Source organism: Mustela putorius, unplaced genomic scaffold, assembly GCF_011764305.1.
Source record: "Mustela putorius furo isolate JIRA1106 unplaced genomic scaffold, ASM1176430v1.1 tig00002088_pilon_pilon_pilon, whole genome shotgun sequence".
NCBI classification, from domain to species: Eukaryota; Metazoa; Chordata; class Mammalia; order Carnivora; family Mustelidae; genus Mustela; species Mustela putorius.
The window spans coordinates 32,228-50,064 of NW_025421946.1; the positions used below are offsets into that span (position 1 = coordinate 32,228).

At 39.8% G+C, this 17,837-nt stretch overlaps 1 protein-coding gene and 1 pseudogene across 1 annotated transcript; one reads left to right on the forward strand and one right to left on the reverse strand.

The window, feature by feature from the left end:
• Positions 1-2,539: 2,539 nt before the first annotated feature.
• LOC123394250 (olfactory receptor 52E8-like) lies at positions 2,540-3,475 on the reverse strand. Its single transcript, XM_045088009.1, has one exon. The coding sequence runs from the start codon at positions 3,473-3,475 to the stop codon at positions 2,540-2,542; it is 936 nt and encodes a 311-aa protein (XP_044943944.1).
• A 12,024-nt stretch (positions 3,476-15,499) lies between these two features.
• Positions 15,500-16,445, forward strand: LOC123394251 (annotated as a pseudogene).
• Positions 16,446-17,837: the final 1,392 nt, after the last annotated feature.

Sequence of the window (17,837 nt, forward strand, 5' to 3'; positions counted from 1 at the left end):
TTACCCCAACCCCATTTTACTTTCTGTTACTGCGAGTTTGGCTTTTTTTTTTTTTTAATTCCATATAAAACTGAGATCATGCAGCATTTGTCTTTATATGACTGTCATAGTTCACTTTAGCATAATGTCCTCAGGTTCATCCGTGATCTTTCAATGGCAGGATTACCTTCTTTTTTTTTAATTTCTTTTTTTAATTTAAATTTTAGTTAATATACAGTGCAATATTTGTTTCAGGAGTAGAATTAAGAGGTCCTTCTTTTTTTAAGGCTGAGTAAGATTCCATGTATGATTTAGTTTCATACTAGGGACTGACCAGAGAGATTCCATGGTTAAGTCAAGGGGTATTTGGTACTTCATTACTTTAAGGGATAAAGAATATGAAACTAACTCCTACATGTAAAATTAATTGGATGATTATAAAAACTTGTGGACATGTTCGTTCTTACTGTTTCTCTTCTACTGTTACCTCAATATTAACTCATTTCACTGAGATTGAATGATCATCATTAATAATATAATTTAAAAACATTTGTTTTGTATATTAAATTAAGAAAAATCACTGGGAATAGCATAGAATTGGGTGAAGTGATTAGTATGGTAACTCCTGGAGTAAAATTTCACTGTATTTGATCTTATTTATCATTTTTTTTTCTTTTCTCTTGCTGTTTTTGAAAACCAAGATTGCATTTTTTTTATACTACCTTCATCCATTTCAGAAACCTCTGTTATACTCAATTTTAAACATTCCAAATTTTCTAAGGTTCTTTACAGTCCAGTTTATTTTTCCATCCCATTTCTTATGTTTGCATTTTTGATGTTCATGAATAATTTTCTTTTTTCTTCTTATATATTTCAACGCCCAGCAAAAGCCATCCTGTTAAAAATGGGTAAATAGGGGGCACCTGGGTGGCTCAGAGGGTTAAGCCTCTGCCTTTGGCTCAGGTCATGATCCCAGGGTCCTGGGATCCAGCCCTGCATCTGGCTCTCTGCTCAGTGGGAAGCCTGCTTCCTCCTCTCTCTCTGTCTGCCCCTCTGCCTACTTGTGATCTCTGTCAAATAAATAAAATCTTTTTTAAAAAAAGGGTAAATAAGTATTCATCCTTGCTGTCTCCAGCTACTTTGTAGCTAAAGAATATGCTATGTCTCCTATTTCACACAAGATACCTCATCTTCATTTGCATTACCACTATCCAAATTCTAGTTCTTCCTGAATCACAAAGATACCTGAAAATTAACTTTGTGCTTCACTAATTTCGATATCTTATCCTTCCCAAATCTAGTGTGAGATAAGACTTTCTAAAATTCCACACAATCATTTTACTCACCACTTCATAAACTTCAGTACTATTCAGTTTTCTATACAATAAACTTCAGACCACTGTATGCTTTTTTTTCATATGCAATATTTTTAAAATTTCTTTTCAGTGTAACAGAATTCATTGTTTTTGCTCCACACCCAGTGCTCCATGCAACACATGCCCTCTTTAATATCCACCACCTGGCTACCCCAACCTCCCACCCCCTGCCCCTCCAAAACCCTAAGATTGTTTTTCAGAGTTCAAAGTCTCTCATGGTTCACCTCCCCTTCCAGTTTCCCTCAACTCCCTTGACTTGACTCTTTGCTCTTGTTTTCTTGGGTCTTATTGCTAATGATATTTTCCTATGTCAAGAAGGATAGATTTATTGTGTTTATTAATTTTCTGGAGTCTGTCTTTTCCAATAATTCTATTTCAAATGATATGTAACGTACATTCTGTTGCATTACTGTATGCTTTTAATCCAAAATATGACTCTAATTGTTAAGTAATATTATCTATTTTTATTGTCTGTATTTTAAACTAAATTACTTTATTAGTTGTTGACAAATATTCCCTTTTACAATTTTCATTTGTTCCATAAGTATTTGTTAACTCCAAAAAGGGCTATCCATATGACATGTATTAAATTTGCCAGTTCAAAAATGAGAGTGTATGATATAGGGATTAAGCTAATAAGAAACTTCATAGAATCAGGAACCTGAAAGCACAGAAAGGGAAAAAATAAATACCAAAAGGTCTAGTCTAATTTCCATCTTTTGCTTCCAAAGTCTTTAGTAAAAATTATACTACTTATTTTTAAGCAGTACTTTATTACTTATAGAACATTTTTGCATTTCACTCAATACCTGTCATTGACTATGTGATCTCTAGTTGAACACCTGTATGAAAGAAGTCTTATTACTTGTAAGATATCTAGAACACCACACAGTTTTAACAGAAAGTTATTTCACTGAATCAAAGTTCTCCCCCTTCAAATTTACTCTTGTATGTAATATTCTATGCCAGGGGTCAATAGAGGATATCATTGCAGGTACACAGTTAGACAGACACATACATGCTTCCAACAACTACAAACAATATGCTTTTATGATTACACACACACACACACACACACACACACAATTAACTTTGGTGAAAGAAATTTATATTAATTTCATCATGAATGTTTGTCTTTTCAGACTCTATGCCTTCATAAACTGAATGAATTACCCCTCATTCAATCATTTTTCAACAAACAGACTCTGTACCCGCTGCTGGATCTGCTTGGTTCTGATGCCATAAATGACTGGGTTGAGGGCAGGGGGTATGACTACATAGAGATTAGCCAGAAGGATATGGATATACTGGGGGATGCCATGACCAAAGCGGTGAGTGAGAAAGGAGAAGAGAGCTGGACCAAAGAAGGCAAAGATGACACAAATATGGGAGCTACAGGTATTCAGAGCCTTCAGGCGGGCATCTTGGGAGGGGAGGTGGAAGAGAGCATATAAAATCTTAGCATAAGAGATAATGATGAGAATCACATCCAGAAACAAGATAGAAATATTCCCAAGACCATAGTAGACATTGGCATTAATGCTGGCACAAGCTAGACGTGCCACTCCCATGTGCTCACAATAGGTATGAGGGATGATTCTATGTCCGCAGTAAGGCAGCCTCAGGAGGAGAAAAATGATGGGTGCAATCATGCATAAGCTTCTTAGAACCACCACCACAGCAATCACACCAATGACTCTGTCAGTGAGGATCATACTGTACCTGAGGGGGTTGCAAATAGCCACATAGCGATCAAAACCCATGGCAAGAAGTACAATGCTCTCCATGACTGTAAAAAAGTGGACAAAAAAGACTTGAGCAACACAGCACCCAAAGCACAGCTCCTGAAGGTTGAACCAGAAGATACCCAGCATCTTGGGGATAGTAGTAGTAGAGAGACTTAGGTCAATCACTGACAGCATGGCCAGAAAGTAGAACATGGGTTGGTGAAGGCTACGTTCAATCCAGATAACAACCAGAATGATAACATTTCCAACAAGAGCAATTAGATACACAACACAGAAGGGAAATCCAAGCCAGATTTGTGCAATTTCCAACCCTGGAATCCCCAGCAATAGGAATGAAGAAGGGTGAGAGTCAGTGACGTTGAAAGAAGACATTCTTCTGTGGGCTGACGATAGCATGATTTTCAAAAGTTATTGCTGTTTCCCATTGGACAATGCATTCACGTTGAACTGAGATCTACAAAATTTAAAAATAAAAATATTTCCTAACAAAAGATTAATTTTGGAAATAAGTTTTTCTAAAAACCTTTGATTCTTTCGCCCTTTTCAGCTCTCCATAAGTAATTCCAGTATCACTCCTGATGTGCACCACAAGTGAGATAAGCTAATGAGCCAGGTAGAGGCTAACACTATGTCTTTTTTGAAATTATGGGTTCAGAGGAATTAAACGAACTAAATAAACAATATTAGGAGATAATAAAATTGGGAATAATAAAAACTGCCACAATAGTCATGGCTATCATTAATTTGGCATTGTTGTTGTCATTATTTCCAATATTATCTCATTTAGTTCTACCCCACAGTTCCATAGCACAAGTTCTGCTGGTGTCTGGTTTATGGAAGAGTGAAGTTTTGCCAGGTTCATTAACTTCCGATTACTTACTACACTAATATGCAGCAGAATCAAGATGTGAAATTAGGTGAAACTAAGCTTTGTGACACTGATGTGGATCTATCTTTGCAAACTTGTTCATTGAAATAGTGAAAGGAGGGAGAAGGAAAAATAAGGAGTAGGGAAACAAAGGACCTAGAATAACCAAACTACCTCAGAGCTAAGAATTGGGAAGATCTTCCATATCATCTATTGAAATTTTCTACAAAACTGTGATGATTATGGCAGTGTTACTGTTAAAAGAAGAAAAAGAAAAAGAGACAATGGAACAGAACTGAGAATCTAGCAGCAGACCCACAAAATTCTTAGGGTTCAGATATCCAAAATTAAGATATTCCCAAGTAGGAAATTAAGATAAATTGTCAAGGAGGAATGATAATCTTTCCCAGATGAAGTTCTTTCTGAAGAACCTGTTGACTTCTATAGCTGTTGAGAGGACAATGTGATAATTAAATCTGATCTGCGCTCTGGAGCTGGCTACACAGCAAACTTTGAAGGCATAGTTCCTGATACAGTCTTCACTTCTGACATCAACTGCCAGTTCACGAAGTTTCCCAAACTACCCCCAAGTTTAGTAATCTACTAGAAGGGCTCCCAGAACTCCCTGAAAACTATTACACTCATGGTTACAGTTTATTATAGGGAAAAATTAAAATCAGACAAAGGAAGAGATGCTCAGGGCAGAGTGTGATGTTTGTAAATATGAAGCATCCGTTGTCCTTCTGCATGGAGTCAGGATGAGTTACCCTCCTGGCATTATTGTGTGACAATATGTATAGAGTCGTACTGCCAACCAGGGAAGATCACCTTAGCTTTGGTGTCCATAGTTTTTACTGGATCTTCATTATGTATACATGATTGATTAATTGCACAGATGGTTGAACTCAATCTTCAGACTGATGCCACATGACCCAAAGTCTTACTCCTAAGTTATATTGTTGTTATTTATGATATGGCCAGTCCCTTCACACTAAGATCTGGTTTGAGCAGCCCCCCCCCCCAAACTCCTATCAGATATGACAGATTACTTCCTAGAAGCCAAGAACAAAGGCCAGACCTCTCTTAGGTAAAGCAAAATTCCTTACTATACATCTATTTATTTAGTTCCAAAGACATTTTTTTTTTGTTTTTGCTGTAGCTATGATTTTCACCTCTTCTCTTCTCTTGGGTCATGGTATCAGTTGTAAAGTCAGGTCTCCCAATAATCAAGGTTGAATTCAGTTTAATCCTTTTGAAATGTAAAGTATAGAGAGAGACCAACAGCTGATCAGCATATTGTATCCTTTTTTATTTCAAGGATATGTGTGGAATCAGTCTAACTATAAGGGAGTTCAAGCTCATTACTCTATCCTTAATTGCTTACTATGACTTTATTTTTCTTTGTATCTCACTCACTATGAAGGTAATATGTATAGGAAAAAGAAGCAAAAGTAATAGCATTTAATATCACTGGCGCTGTGGTATGGAATGGATTCTGATTCTATTCTTGCCGGATGAGGTTTTATGTGTCTGAAAGAGTGTCGGTGCCTAGCAGATATTTCCTTTCCAAATTTTTCCCAACTTAGTCTTCTTCCTACATCTCCCCAGACCAGTGATCTGTGCCATTTCATTCCCTGCCCCAATATTCACCGTCTTAACTCAATTTCTATGAAACCAGTTGCAATCTTAAGCATATATTGCAGATTCACTGATCAGAAAAACTTACCAAGTTCCCTATCTTCCATCTTAGGGAGTCATTTAACAATTCTGAATTCAGATGCTGAAATTTACATATATATATATATATATATATATATATATATATATGACCTCAATACACACTAAGAAGTATTAACAAAATGTTGTCGTGTATGTTGAGGGGATTTGTAATGAAGTCTTCAGGTGCTAGGCAGTCTGAGACATTGAAATGAAAATGAATAGGAGCCGAGAGCCCAGGGCCCCACTCCTCAGTGCGCCCTCAGAGAACAACACCCAGTTACTCCCGTCTGCCTGACCTCCGGCCACGCTCCAAGCTCACCGAGCCTGTGACCGGTTCAAGGTAACACGGAGCTGCGAGCTTACTGTCGGCTCTGTCTCTGTAGCCGGCTTTCCCGTTCCAATACCCGCAAGCTCTGTGACACTCAGACACCCCCGATCCTTCGTGACCCTGCGGGACCTGAGGCCACGCTGACCCCACCTGGGCTTCGCCCCGGTTTAGCCTCTGGAGCGATGTCCCTCAGCGGAACAGACTTTTAAAAGTCCTGATTTTGTGCACGGTTGCTCCGCCGCTTGCCGGGAGCCGGCCCCTCCCCCCGGGGTCTACCTTCCCGGCGAAATGAAAATGAATAGGGATTCCCTTTGGTCATTACACCAGACAAAGAGAAAGCTCTAGGGAAATTTCAGTGAACCTTGCTGTCTGCTACTCAGTCAATTGCCAGTTTTTGTTATTTCACATAATATTTATAATCATTAATATTTTCTCTTTTTCTCTCCTTCCTTCTTCCTTATTTTGTTTTCAGTCTATGAAATGCTTGGACTAATTCTTTGGAATATATCTGTATCTATCTATATCTATCTAATCTATATCTATATCTATATCTATATCTATATCTATATCTATATCTATCTATCTCTCTATATCTATATCTCCAGCAACTCTCATTCTGTTTTCAGTCTATGAAATGTTTGGTCTAATTCTTTGGAAGATAGGTATATATAGATATATATATATCTATATATATAGATAAAGTTGCTAGATATAGATAGATCTATCTATATATATAGATCTATATATATAGATCAATCTAGATATAGATAGATCAATCTATATATATAGATCGATCTATAGATAGATCGATCTATATATATAGATCTATCTATAGATAGATCAATCTAGATATAGATATAGCTATATATATATCTCCAGCAACTCTTTTTTATTGTGAAATATACATAAAAGTTAGCATTTTAGTCATTTTAAAGTTTACAACTCAGCAGCACTTAGTACATTTACAACACTGTGCAACTGTTACCACTATCTAGTTGTATAAAATGTCATCACTCCAGAATGAAATCCTGTGTGCATTAAATAATTACTTCCCATTCTTCCAGCTCCAGGTGATGAGGGAGCAGGAGGCTGGCTGAGGACAAAGCAAAAGCTGGCGCCTTGCACCCTTTCCCCTCCATAAGTGTAGCATCCCTCAGGCAGCCCTGACTGCCATGAACAATAAGCAAATAGTTAACTTGCAGAGCTCACAATCCTGCTAGACCGGAGTCTCCCTTGGCTTACAAATGTTCTAAATCTCACTAACAAAGACGATTGATAGCAGGATTGTGACACCTCACCAAAAGGTCTCCCAAAGATCTTAATGTTAATGGCTGGTCTAAAGACAACATTGATCCAGCAGCAAGGGCAAGGCCTCTGGCAGGCCTGGAACATCCTGGCACCTTGTAGGCCCTCTTTAGCATATGAAAACTCCACTGAAACCTCCCTTCCCCTCACCTTCCCCCAACAGCAGGGTACATAACCAACCACCCCTCACAACCCGGGCAGCAGCAGCTCTTCCTGCCCACGGGTCCTGTCCCCGTGCTTTAATAAACCACCATTTTGCACCAAAGATGTCTCAAGAATTCTTTCTTGGTCGTCGGCTCCGGACCTCAGCCCACCAAACCTCACCTAGGTTCTAGAACTTCATCATATGGCGCCCAACGTGGGGCTGTGAGTCTTTACATTTGGACTCTGAGCTTCGGTGCAAAATTGGTGAGTATTTTCTCTCCATTTACTCTGATTTCAGGGGCTTTTTCAAGGAGTATGGGCTTATTGGAACACTTGCATGTCAATTGCTCAGGCTGTAATCCTCTAGCCCGTGGCTACTCCACGGGGAGGAGAGCGTCTGCCTTTTGGCTGTAAATTAGTACCCTGGCCGGAATGGCAATAAGACCCAGAAACTTGATGGCCTCTCTTTATTCCTGTTCTTATAGAAAGTTGTCTCTCTTGGGCACGGGACAGCCAACTAAGTCACCAGGACGGCTGCCAATCTTAAGACTCCCGTGTGAGGTTTCCTCCTGATTGATCTAATGTGATCCCCTCCACATGCCCGGTCTAGCCACTTCTGGCCGCGGGACCTCCACTGGGAGCCGGCCGAAACCAGTACCCGATTGAATTAAAACGCAACCGGGGACTGTTTCCTAGGGAAGTTGGCTGCAAGGGCCACATGTGTTGGAATGTCGCATAGACCATGATGGATTTCAGACTTTACTGTTTCTCGTCAGTGTCTTCTGCAAACCGCCTAAAGCTATGAAATTGAGTAATTTCCCTTGCCAAAACTTCTCTAGCGTTTTTGTGGGTTAATATGGCAAAACAGTATGCAGTCTTCAGGACATACGATAGCATGGCACAACCGTTTTAGTCCATTCACCAGGCACCCATCAGCAGCCTAGGATGCGATGGGGAAGTGGAGGGACGCCGGCACCCCTCCAGGGCCTTTTATGGCAGGAATGTCTTCCCAGGGAAGGCAGGATGGTGATCAATAGCGATATCTTGAGGTACGCCTCTGGTCGCTTTTGACACACAGGAACCTCTGACATATCCTGCGTGGGACGCTACCCAGGAGTCAGGGGGTATTTGGTAATGGACCTTCTTTACTTTTATGGAAGCATGGCCTCAGTAGGCTTCTTAAGTTCCCAAGGACTCTACCTTGGGGTGCCTTTTAACCCACTGGAAATAATTTGGATTGCAAAACTTAGGAAAGGACTGAGCTCCTGTAACACTGCATGGCCTCAGTGGGATCTATCCGTTAGATCTCCTCTGCAGGAAACAGGGCAAATGGACCTAGGATACCTTCACTGCTCATACCTAGGCCTTTATTGCTCTATACCAGGACCCCAGACTAAGGGGCTTTTGCGAAATGTGTTTGCCCAAATGAGTCAGCTAGTAAACTTTCTCCTGACATATTGGATGGTAATTACGTAAATAAGCCTTCTAGTAAACCCAGGTTGCTGGGCCATCCCTAGCAAAGGGGACTCTGGCTTTATTTCTCTGTTTCTCTTAATAGATGTGGGGGCTTCTCCCTCACTCACGTCCCGTGTTAATGGCTATAACTGGAGCCAACTGGGGTTGGTCTAACTTGAGACAGAGACGATAAGGAATATTCCCAAGCAGCTGCCGAAACTCTCTTTGTTTCGGGGAAGTTTCCCTGTGTTCTCTGGCCTGACTTGGACTGCCTAACCCCTCGCCCCTTGCTGGTGGGAAAGCATGGTGTCTGCTCCTCTGGGGCTTAAGAGCTCTGAAACCGGGAATCTTTTCTCTGCCTCCTGGCAGTGCTTTGTTTCTTCTGTTTCCCCCTTATTGTGTTTCTGCACCAAGGTGCGTGCAGCCTGTATGACTAGCCTCTAGATCATGCACCACGGCTCCTTCTCTCTTCACTGTCAAGGAGCAAGAATACCCCCACTCCAGATCTTCCCACGCATGTCTCAGGTAAACATTCAAAGTGGAGTGGGCCCAGGTGGAACGTAAATCACTATTGGAACTAAGTTAAGTTTGTTGGTTTAATTAAGAAAGACGTGTCTTTTAAGTTATCAGCAGTAATGTGAAACTTGGAAGTTTACTGAAGGTTAAATAAGCTTGTGTTATTAAAATTTGTTAGCAAAGAAAATACTAAACTGATGGTTAATTGTCTGTCTCAAAGTTCTAATGGGTAATTGCTGAAGTAGCTTTCAAAGTCTTTGGTAACCTGAAAGTTTTAAAGTTTTGCTTGGATGACAAATGGAATTAAATTGTGGACATCTAGGTCTTAACCAAACAGGATAAAATGCTAAGTCATTAATTACTGAATGTAGGTTTGTGCTTTTGACTTCTTACTGCAAAGAAACTAAGAGTATTTAAATCTGTTGGTAAACTTGTTTGCCACTTAACTGATTCATAAATTTGCCACCTGAAGAATTCTGTTGTAACAGTTCACACTTGGTTAATAACTAAAGGTGTTTCTAAGAATACAAAGTTCTGCTTAGTGTAGACTGATGGAAATAAAGGGAAACTCTGTATGTAGGAAAGTAGGAGATATGTAAGAAAGACTTAAGGAATGGGAATACATTTTGTGGAAGGTAAGGGAAGGTAATTTTGTCCTAAATGAGATGGTTGTTTAGAAAGAAATGCCTTGGGACAAAACCTGAATGCAAAGGAAAGTTGTAGAAGGTTTGTGAAGGGAAATCTTCAGAAAAGGAATTTTAGCTATAGTCAAGAATGAACGAAGATTGAAATGAATGGGTTTTAAAGGTACGTTGGTACAAGACTGAAATTGTCTCTGTTCAAAAGGACAATGTTTTCTTAGAACAATTGATCTGCTGTTAAGAAAATGTAAATAGTTTTCTCTTTGCCTGCCCAGAAAAACCAGTTTCTATGCTTTGTTTTATCAGGTGTTTAACATCCCTAATTATATTTAGGCATGTGCTTCAACACTTTCTAAAATTTTAGCAAATGTTGACAGGATTTAAATTTGGCTTTTCTTTAACTCCGGCTTTTCCTTGGTATGTGAAGTTGCTCATGAAGTACTACTGAACCAATGATAAACCTTGGGTTACATTTGGGAAAACGCTATAACTATTCTAGAGATTCTACGCACTTCCTAAAGTTTTAATGTTTTGAGAGATCACCGCTTGATACTGTAATTATGAGAATGTTATGTGTCACAGAAGTAACCTGATTTCCTTGCAGCTAAATTGTAAACTCCCGTGTCTCTTTAGCTCTAACCATATCCATTCTGAGTTTTTGTCATTTATAATTGTTTTAATTCTCTTGTAAAATTATCTTCAAGGAGATTCCTGTAAAGGACTTTCAGGACAAATATAGATATTTGATATGCTTGAAAATCCTAAAACTGAAATGGGTAAGAATTTCCAAAACGGACTAAAGCTGCATTCACCAGAATTAGTAACCTGGGACTAATGAACTAAAAGATTATAGTGTTGTGTCTCTTAATGTTTTGTCTTACTTTAAACATTGCTGGTTCTCTCTAATGTTTGCTCTTCCAGACTAGGGATACTTTTTCTTAAGTTATCTGTAACTTTACAGAGATGTAAAAGTGCTCATTTATAAAAGTGCTCAAAGCATTCACCTTTTCTCTCTATCTGAACCCTCTGAAACCAAAAGGTCTCAGTTAAGTATTCTTTCTTCCATGGCAATCAGTCATTTGCATAAGTTCAATAAGAATCTGTTCTCCTTTAACAGGACACCATTGGAAACATGGGTTATTTTACCAAGGCTTTGACTGGGATGTCATATTTGAAAAGACTCAGATATGACCAGACAGCTTTAAGGAACTAAGGTTGACTTTATGAAACCTGGAGCCATAAAGCCCCTTGGGACTGTTGGCCTGATACCTTGCTTACAGAGTTCCCAGCAGCCTCACCAGGTGAGTAAAGAATGTCACTCCTTGGTAGGTGCAGTCTCGGGAAGAGGAACTCGCCCAAATCAACAGGTATTGCAGGCATGCCTGATGGCAAGTACAGGGCTTGGCTTCTGGCCCGGAGAGGCTACTAAAAGTTCAACCTAGAGATTCCTTATACAAAGTTCCAGCAAAGCAGATTCTAAAAGATCTATTGATCACACTCACTGTTCTTGCTGAGCTTATGTAAATAATAGGCCAAGTTTGTTAAAACTGGACTTGTTTCACAAGTGAATTAGTCCTGATTTGGCTATCTCTGTAAATGAGGGTTATTTTAGAGAAAAAAAATGTTTTAATAACACACCTTTATGGGTGTTGAATTCTAGATTTGATTGTCTTTAAATGTTTGTTTACCTAAGCTAAACAATTTGAGGTAAACTTCAGAGAAGTTGCACAATAGCTTCTTTAGTCGATCTTACTGTTTTGTGGGGATATTAGCAGACCCCACGGCACATGATTAAACAACTGGAAAATGGGATTAATTTCCTACAATTATATAACTTAACTAATACCTTGTGTGTGGCTGGGATAATGAAATTGCCTAAAAGCCAACCTGTCACACTCCATAGGATCAACTATGGACTTGGAGGCACCGTGGATGACCCCACTTTCTTTATGAGTGGATTGAATGATCCATGGGGGACTCCCCTTATCTCTTGACAAGTTTTCTCTCACTTGCCAGTGATCCTCTGTAATCAGGATATTGTTAAGGCTGGACCACTCAAAGGTCTTCTTATTGGTTTCACCCCTTTGTCATATTTATCCTAGAGGCCACCTCCGTTGAGGTGCAATTGCAAATAGATGCTTTAGCAAAACCTAGAACAGCCCTCATAAAAGAGCCTCAAAGCTCACTATGGGACAGTCCCTGACTGTAATGACTTCACATCAGGTCCAGATTTGTCTTGGAAATCAAAGGCCACCAGTGTGTGATGGAGGCCAACTAATTAAATATTGGGCCATACTTACAGATATGCCAGAAATAATACTTAAAACTTGTCAAACTTTAAACCTAGTTACCTGTATTCCTGAACCTGACCACTGTACTTCTTTCTCTATAGAGCAAAAAAGGTTATTAATCTTGCTTACTCTATCTGGCCAGATTTAAGATGCCCCTGTTAAAAATATGAATGACAGTTGGTTTTCTGATGACAGTAGTTTTCATAGAAAAAAAATAAGAAAAGCTAGGTGTGCCATAGTGCTCACTAGCACTTTGCAATTGCCAAAGTCTAAGAATTAACATTTATACTGACTCCAAATATGCTTTCCTGGTACTACATGCCCATGGAGCTATTTGGAAGGAAAGGGGATTGCTATCAAGCCATAACTCCCCAATCAAATATGGGCCTAAGTTACAAAACCCTCCTTATCGCTATACTGAAGATGGCATATATCAGATCCGGGATACATATTTGTGGTTCACACCCACGATTGGACAGCTCAGTTAAAAGGCAGTTTTATGCTGGGAACAAAAGAATCATACGTAGGATACTTGAACAAATAACACACAGTATCGAGGATGGCTATCATAAGAAATGTGTTCCCAAATAATAGTACTCCAGGCTACTGAATGTTTTGCTACTGATTGGGTAAGGTGACCTGGCATTAGATGGCCAGCTCCAAATGGAACCCACTGGATATGTGGAACCAACCTGTGGCCCTGGCTTCCTCCAGGGTACATAGGTCGCTGTACCTTAGGATTTGCCTGGATTCATGGGCGCATTACTAAAACCATTACAACTCCAGCTAATCTCCCCAACTTGAAACAAAGATGGACACGATCTGTTTTTAAATGGTATGATCACTTAGCATCCATCTTTGTTCCATCTGCGGGACTAGAGGATGTCATGTGGCATGTAGAAGCCCTTAATAAATATACTACAAAGGCACTCAATGACTCACTGAACAGCATCTCCCTACTTAATACCGAAGTCTCACAAATACGCAAGGCAGTCCTACAAAATAGGATGGCCTTAGAAGTCCTGACAGCAGCACAGGGTGGCACATGTGTAATTATCAAGACAGAATGTTGTGTGTACATTCCAGACTATCACAAAAATGTCACAGGACTAATAAAAGACATGAATACCCAGATTAAGGCCCTACAAGATCCTTCTCTTTCAGTGAATGGTTAAGTTCCTGGTTTGAAGGAGGACTGGCCAAATCTCCTTTTCCGGCTTCTCATTCTTATCGCCTTATTAACTTTAATATGTTGCTTTGTTCCATGTTTCTCTACTTGGTGCCGAGACTCCATTGCTGCAATGACTTCACCACGACAGATGATCCTTACCACGCGCAAAGACACTCCTTCACTGTCAGCGCTGGATTCGCCTTTCGTAACTCCCCTATACATTCCTCCACTGATCAATATTGACCCCAGTAGGTAGGGACAGCTCTACGCCCCTATTCAGCAGGAAGAAGTTACAGAAGATGAGACCTTCCACATTCAACCACCTTAAAGATTTAAGGGTCAAAATTGTTCAGGGGGGAATGATGAGGGAGCAGGAGGCTGGCTGAGGACAAAGCAAAAGCTGGCGCCTTGCACCCTTTCCCCTCCATAAGTGTAGCATCCCTCAGGCAGCCCTGACTGCCATGAACAATAAGCAAATAGTTAACTTGCAGAGCTCACAATCCTGCTAGACCGGAGTCTCCCTTGGCTTACAAATGTTCTAAATCTCACTAACAAAGACGATTGATAGCAGGATTGTGACACCTCACCAAAAGGTCTCCCAAAGATCTTAATGTTAATGGCTGGTCTAAAGACAACATTGATCCAGCAGCAAGGGCAAGGCCTCTGGCAGGCCTGGAACATCCTGGCACCTTGTAGGCCCTCTTTAGCATATGAAAACTCCACTGAAACCTCCCTTCCCCTCACCTTCCCCCAACAGCAGGGTACATAACCAACCACCCCTCACAACCCGGGCAGCAGCAGCTCTTCCTGCCCACGGGTCCTGTCCCCGTGCTTTAATAAACCACCATTTTGCACCAAAGATGTCTCAAGAATTCTTTCTTGGTCGTCGGCTCCGGACCTCAGCCCACCAAACCTCACCTAGGTTCTAGAACTTCATCACAGGGATCAGATCAGATTTGCTGTCTCATATGTCTCATTGGTTGCAGAAGTCAACAGCTATGGGGAAGAAACTTCACAGCTTAACATTTACTTTTGCCCACTTAAATTCCTATTTGGGGATAGAAAATTTAAAATTGTACACTATGCATACCATAGGATATTATCCAGCCTTAAAAAAGAAGGAAATCCTGCCATTCCAACAACATGGATGAATCTAAGGACATCATACTAAAGTAAAATAAGCGAGTAACATAGATAAATATTGCATGATCTCAGTTTTATGTGGAATCTCAAAAAAAAAAAAAAAAAAAAGACAAAACTAAAAGTAACAAAGTAGAATGGTGGGTACCAGAACTTGGAACATGTGTGAAAAGGGGATAGTTTTCAAAAAATGTATATTGGTAGTGTCTAGAGATGGTTAGAGGGGACCATGGAGAAATGACTGTAAATGAGTACAGATTTTCAGCTTTTGCAAAATGAAGAAAGTCTGGAGGTAGTGGTTATGGTGTACAAAACAAGAATATCTTTAATACTACTGAAACTTAGACTTAAAAATGGTGAAGATAGTATATTTTATGTTATGTGTAGTCTATCATAATAAAAATTGAAAAAAATGGGAAAAATGGAAAGGAAAAATATGTATGTTATATGAAACAAGAGATGTAGAGATCATATCTGAATGTTTCATACAGAAGACTATCATGGTGGACCTGGTATTGAAGGAGAGTAGATATGTACTGCAATGTGAAGTATTTTCAGTTCCTACAAATATCTCATATTATGATTAATTTAAGGCACAGATAATATTGCCAATAAAAAATCTCAGAACTACAATGTATATGAAGAGTGCTACTTTGTTGAGTTACACTCTGGAAAGAAGAGACTGTCTAATGTTTGTAACCAACCTCTTCTGCCTTGCCTCTAGCATATGAATTAAAGTTCTTTTCATTTCTTAGGACCTTAATAAGAAAAAGACCATAAAGAGAATAAGATCCCGACACTTTGACAGGAATTCAGTGACACTTCCTCAGAGCATGGCTTCCACCAATGACACCCAGTTCCATCCCCCCTTCTTTCACCTGCTAGGAATCCCAGGACTGGAAACTGTCCACATCTGGATTGCTTTCCCATTCTGTATCGTGTACCTGATTGCCCTCGTGGGGAACATCACCATTCTTTTTGTGAACAAGACCGAACACAGTCTCCAACATGTTCTACTTCCTGGCCGTGTTGTCTATGATCGATCTGGGTCTGTCCACATCCACCATCCCCAAAATGCTGGGCATCTTCTGGTTCAAACTCCAAGAGATCAGCTTTGGGGGCTGCCTTACTCAAATGTTCTTTATCCACATGTTCACAGGCATGGAGACTGTTCTCCTGGTGGCCATGGCTTATGACCGCTTTGTCGCCATCTGCAACCCCCTCCAGTACACCATGATCCTCACGCATAAAACCATTGGCATCCTGGCCTCTGTTGTTGTTGGAAGAAACTTAATTCTGGTGACTCCGTTTGTGTTTCTCATCCTGAGGCTGCCCTTCTGTGGGCATCATATCATCCCTCATACATACTGTGAGCACATGGGTCTTGCCCGGTTGGCCTGTGCACCCATCAAGGTCAACATTATCTATGGGCTCATGGTGATTTCCAACATCATTGTGGATGTGATCCTGATTGCCTCCTCCTATGTGCTTATCCTTCAAGCTGTTTTCCGCCTTCCTTCTCGGGACGCCCGCCTGAAGGCTCTCAATACCTGTGGTTCTCATGTCTGTGTCATGCTATGCTTTTACACACCAGCATTTTTTTCTTTTATGACGCATCGTTTTGGTCGAAACATCCCCCGCTATATCCACATCCTTTTGGCTAATCTCTATGTGGTTGTCCCACCTGCCCTGAATCCAGTCATCTATGGAGTCAGGACCAAGCAGATCCGAGAGAGAGTTGTGAAGATATTTGTACAGAAATAAGAGTTCTGTGACAACACTTGGAAAACATAGGCACATACCACCCACATTTTAATAATCTCACCTCTGTTTTAGATTTCCTTTAGAGTAGGTAGTAGTAGCCAGACTTTTATTTGCTACTGGAATTCCTTTAGAGTTGGCAGATAAGGCAACGTCACCTTTGCTGCCCACTCTGCTCACCCACCCCATGTAACTGGGCAAAGGGAAAGCGCTGATGGAAAAGGAAGGTGTTCTGGAGGCAGCAGTGGTTTGGGAGTAGAATGCCTGATAGGAAAGGGTGAGAACTCTCCCCATTACTCTGTGTCTTCTCTTTAGCTAAGCTTAGACCCTGAAGGGACACTGATCCAACAATGTCATTCTGTAGATGAAGAAAATAAAGTGCAAGCCATGGCTGAGTGACAATTTTTGAATAAGAACATCTGCTCCATAGATGTATATTCTGCATATTAATCCTCAAGCTTTGACTTCCTTCTCCAGAGTCATTACTCATTTGCATTTTAATGCTCCCTTTCTTGTTCTTGCTGTCATTCTTGCTCCCTTTCTTCTTTCTAATCTGATTCCTTCCATCTCCATCCCTTCCTCCCTCTCTCCCTTACTCTTTCTCCCTCCCTCTTCCTCCTGCCTTCTCTCCCTCTCTCTTTATCTCTTTCTATCTCATCATCACTGTTTCTCCAGTAAACTAAGTAACTGTGACTTGAAGAATGTGTGAGACTACAGCTTACATCTATCAAGGATAGATGATATTTTCTCACTTGACACTAAGTCATGTTAGATATCAATAATTGTATATGTTCTGTGTCTAGTTCCAATTGAATTCTACCTAATATTTATCTTGTATGTTGTATCATTTACCTTTAGATATAAAAGATTTCAGAAAATTTGGAAATAGAAATCAGAATCATTCCTTGGTTAAGCACAAAGGCAGTCTTGATATCAAGTTCAGAACAATCTCAGTATAATTTATTAATCCTGTGGATTTCCAATATGTATTTTCATTTCTAAGCTCCTGATATAGTAAGGGAATAGAGTTTGCTCTCCTTTAGCAGTATGTCATAGCTTTTAATATAAAAATATCACACTTCCTTGGTTAAGTTTATTCCTTAATATATATGTTATTATTTTTTGATGGTGTCGTAAATGGAATTTAGTTCTCAATTTCTTATTTAGATTATTCATTGCTAGTATATGGAAATACATCTGATTTCTGTATGTTAAAACTGTATTGTGTAACTTTGTTGAATTTATTTATTACCTCTAATACATTTTTTGGGTGTATTCTTTACAATATTCTTCACATAAGATTATATCATTTATAAATAGACATAGTTTACTCCTTCCTTTCATATTTGAATGAGCTTTTCTTGCCTAATTTCTCTAGCTAGAACTCCCAGTACA

What these genes read in the sequence shown, in the direction of transcription:
- LOC123394250 (XM_045088009.1), bottom strand. Translation starts at nt 3,475, where the DNA reads ATGTCTTCTTTCAACGTCACTGACTCTCACCCTTCTTCATTCCTATTG.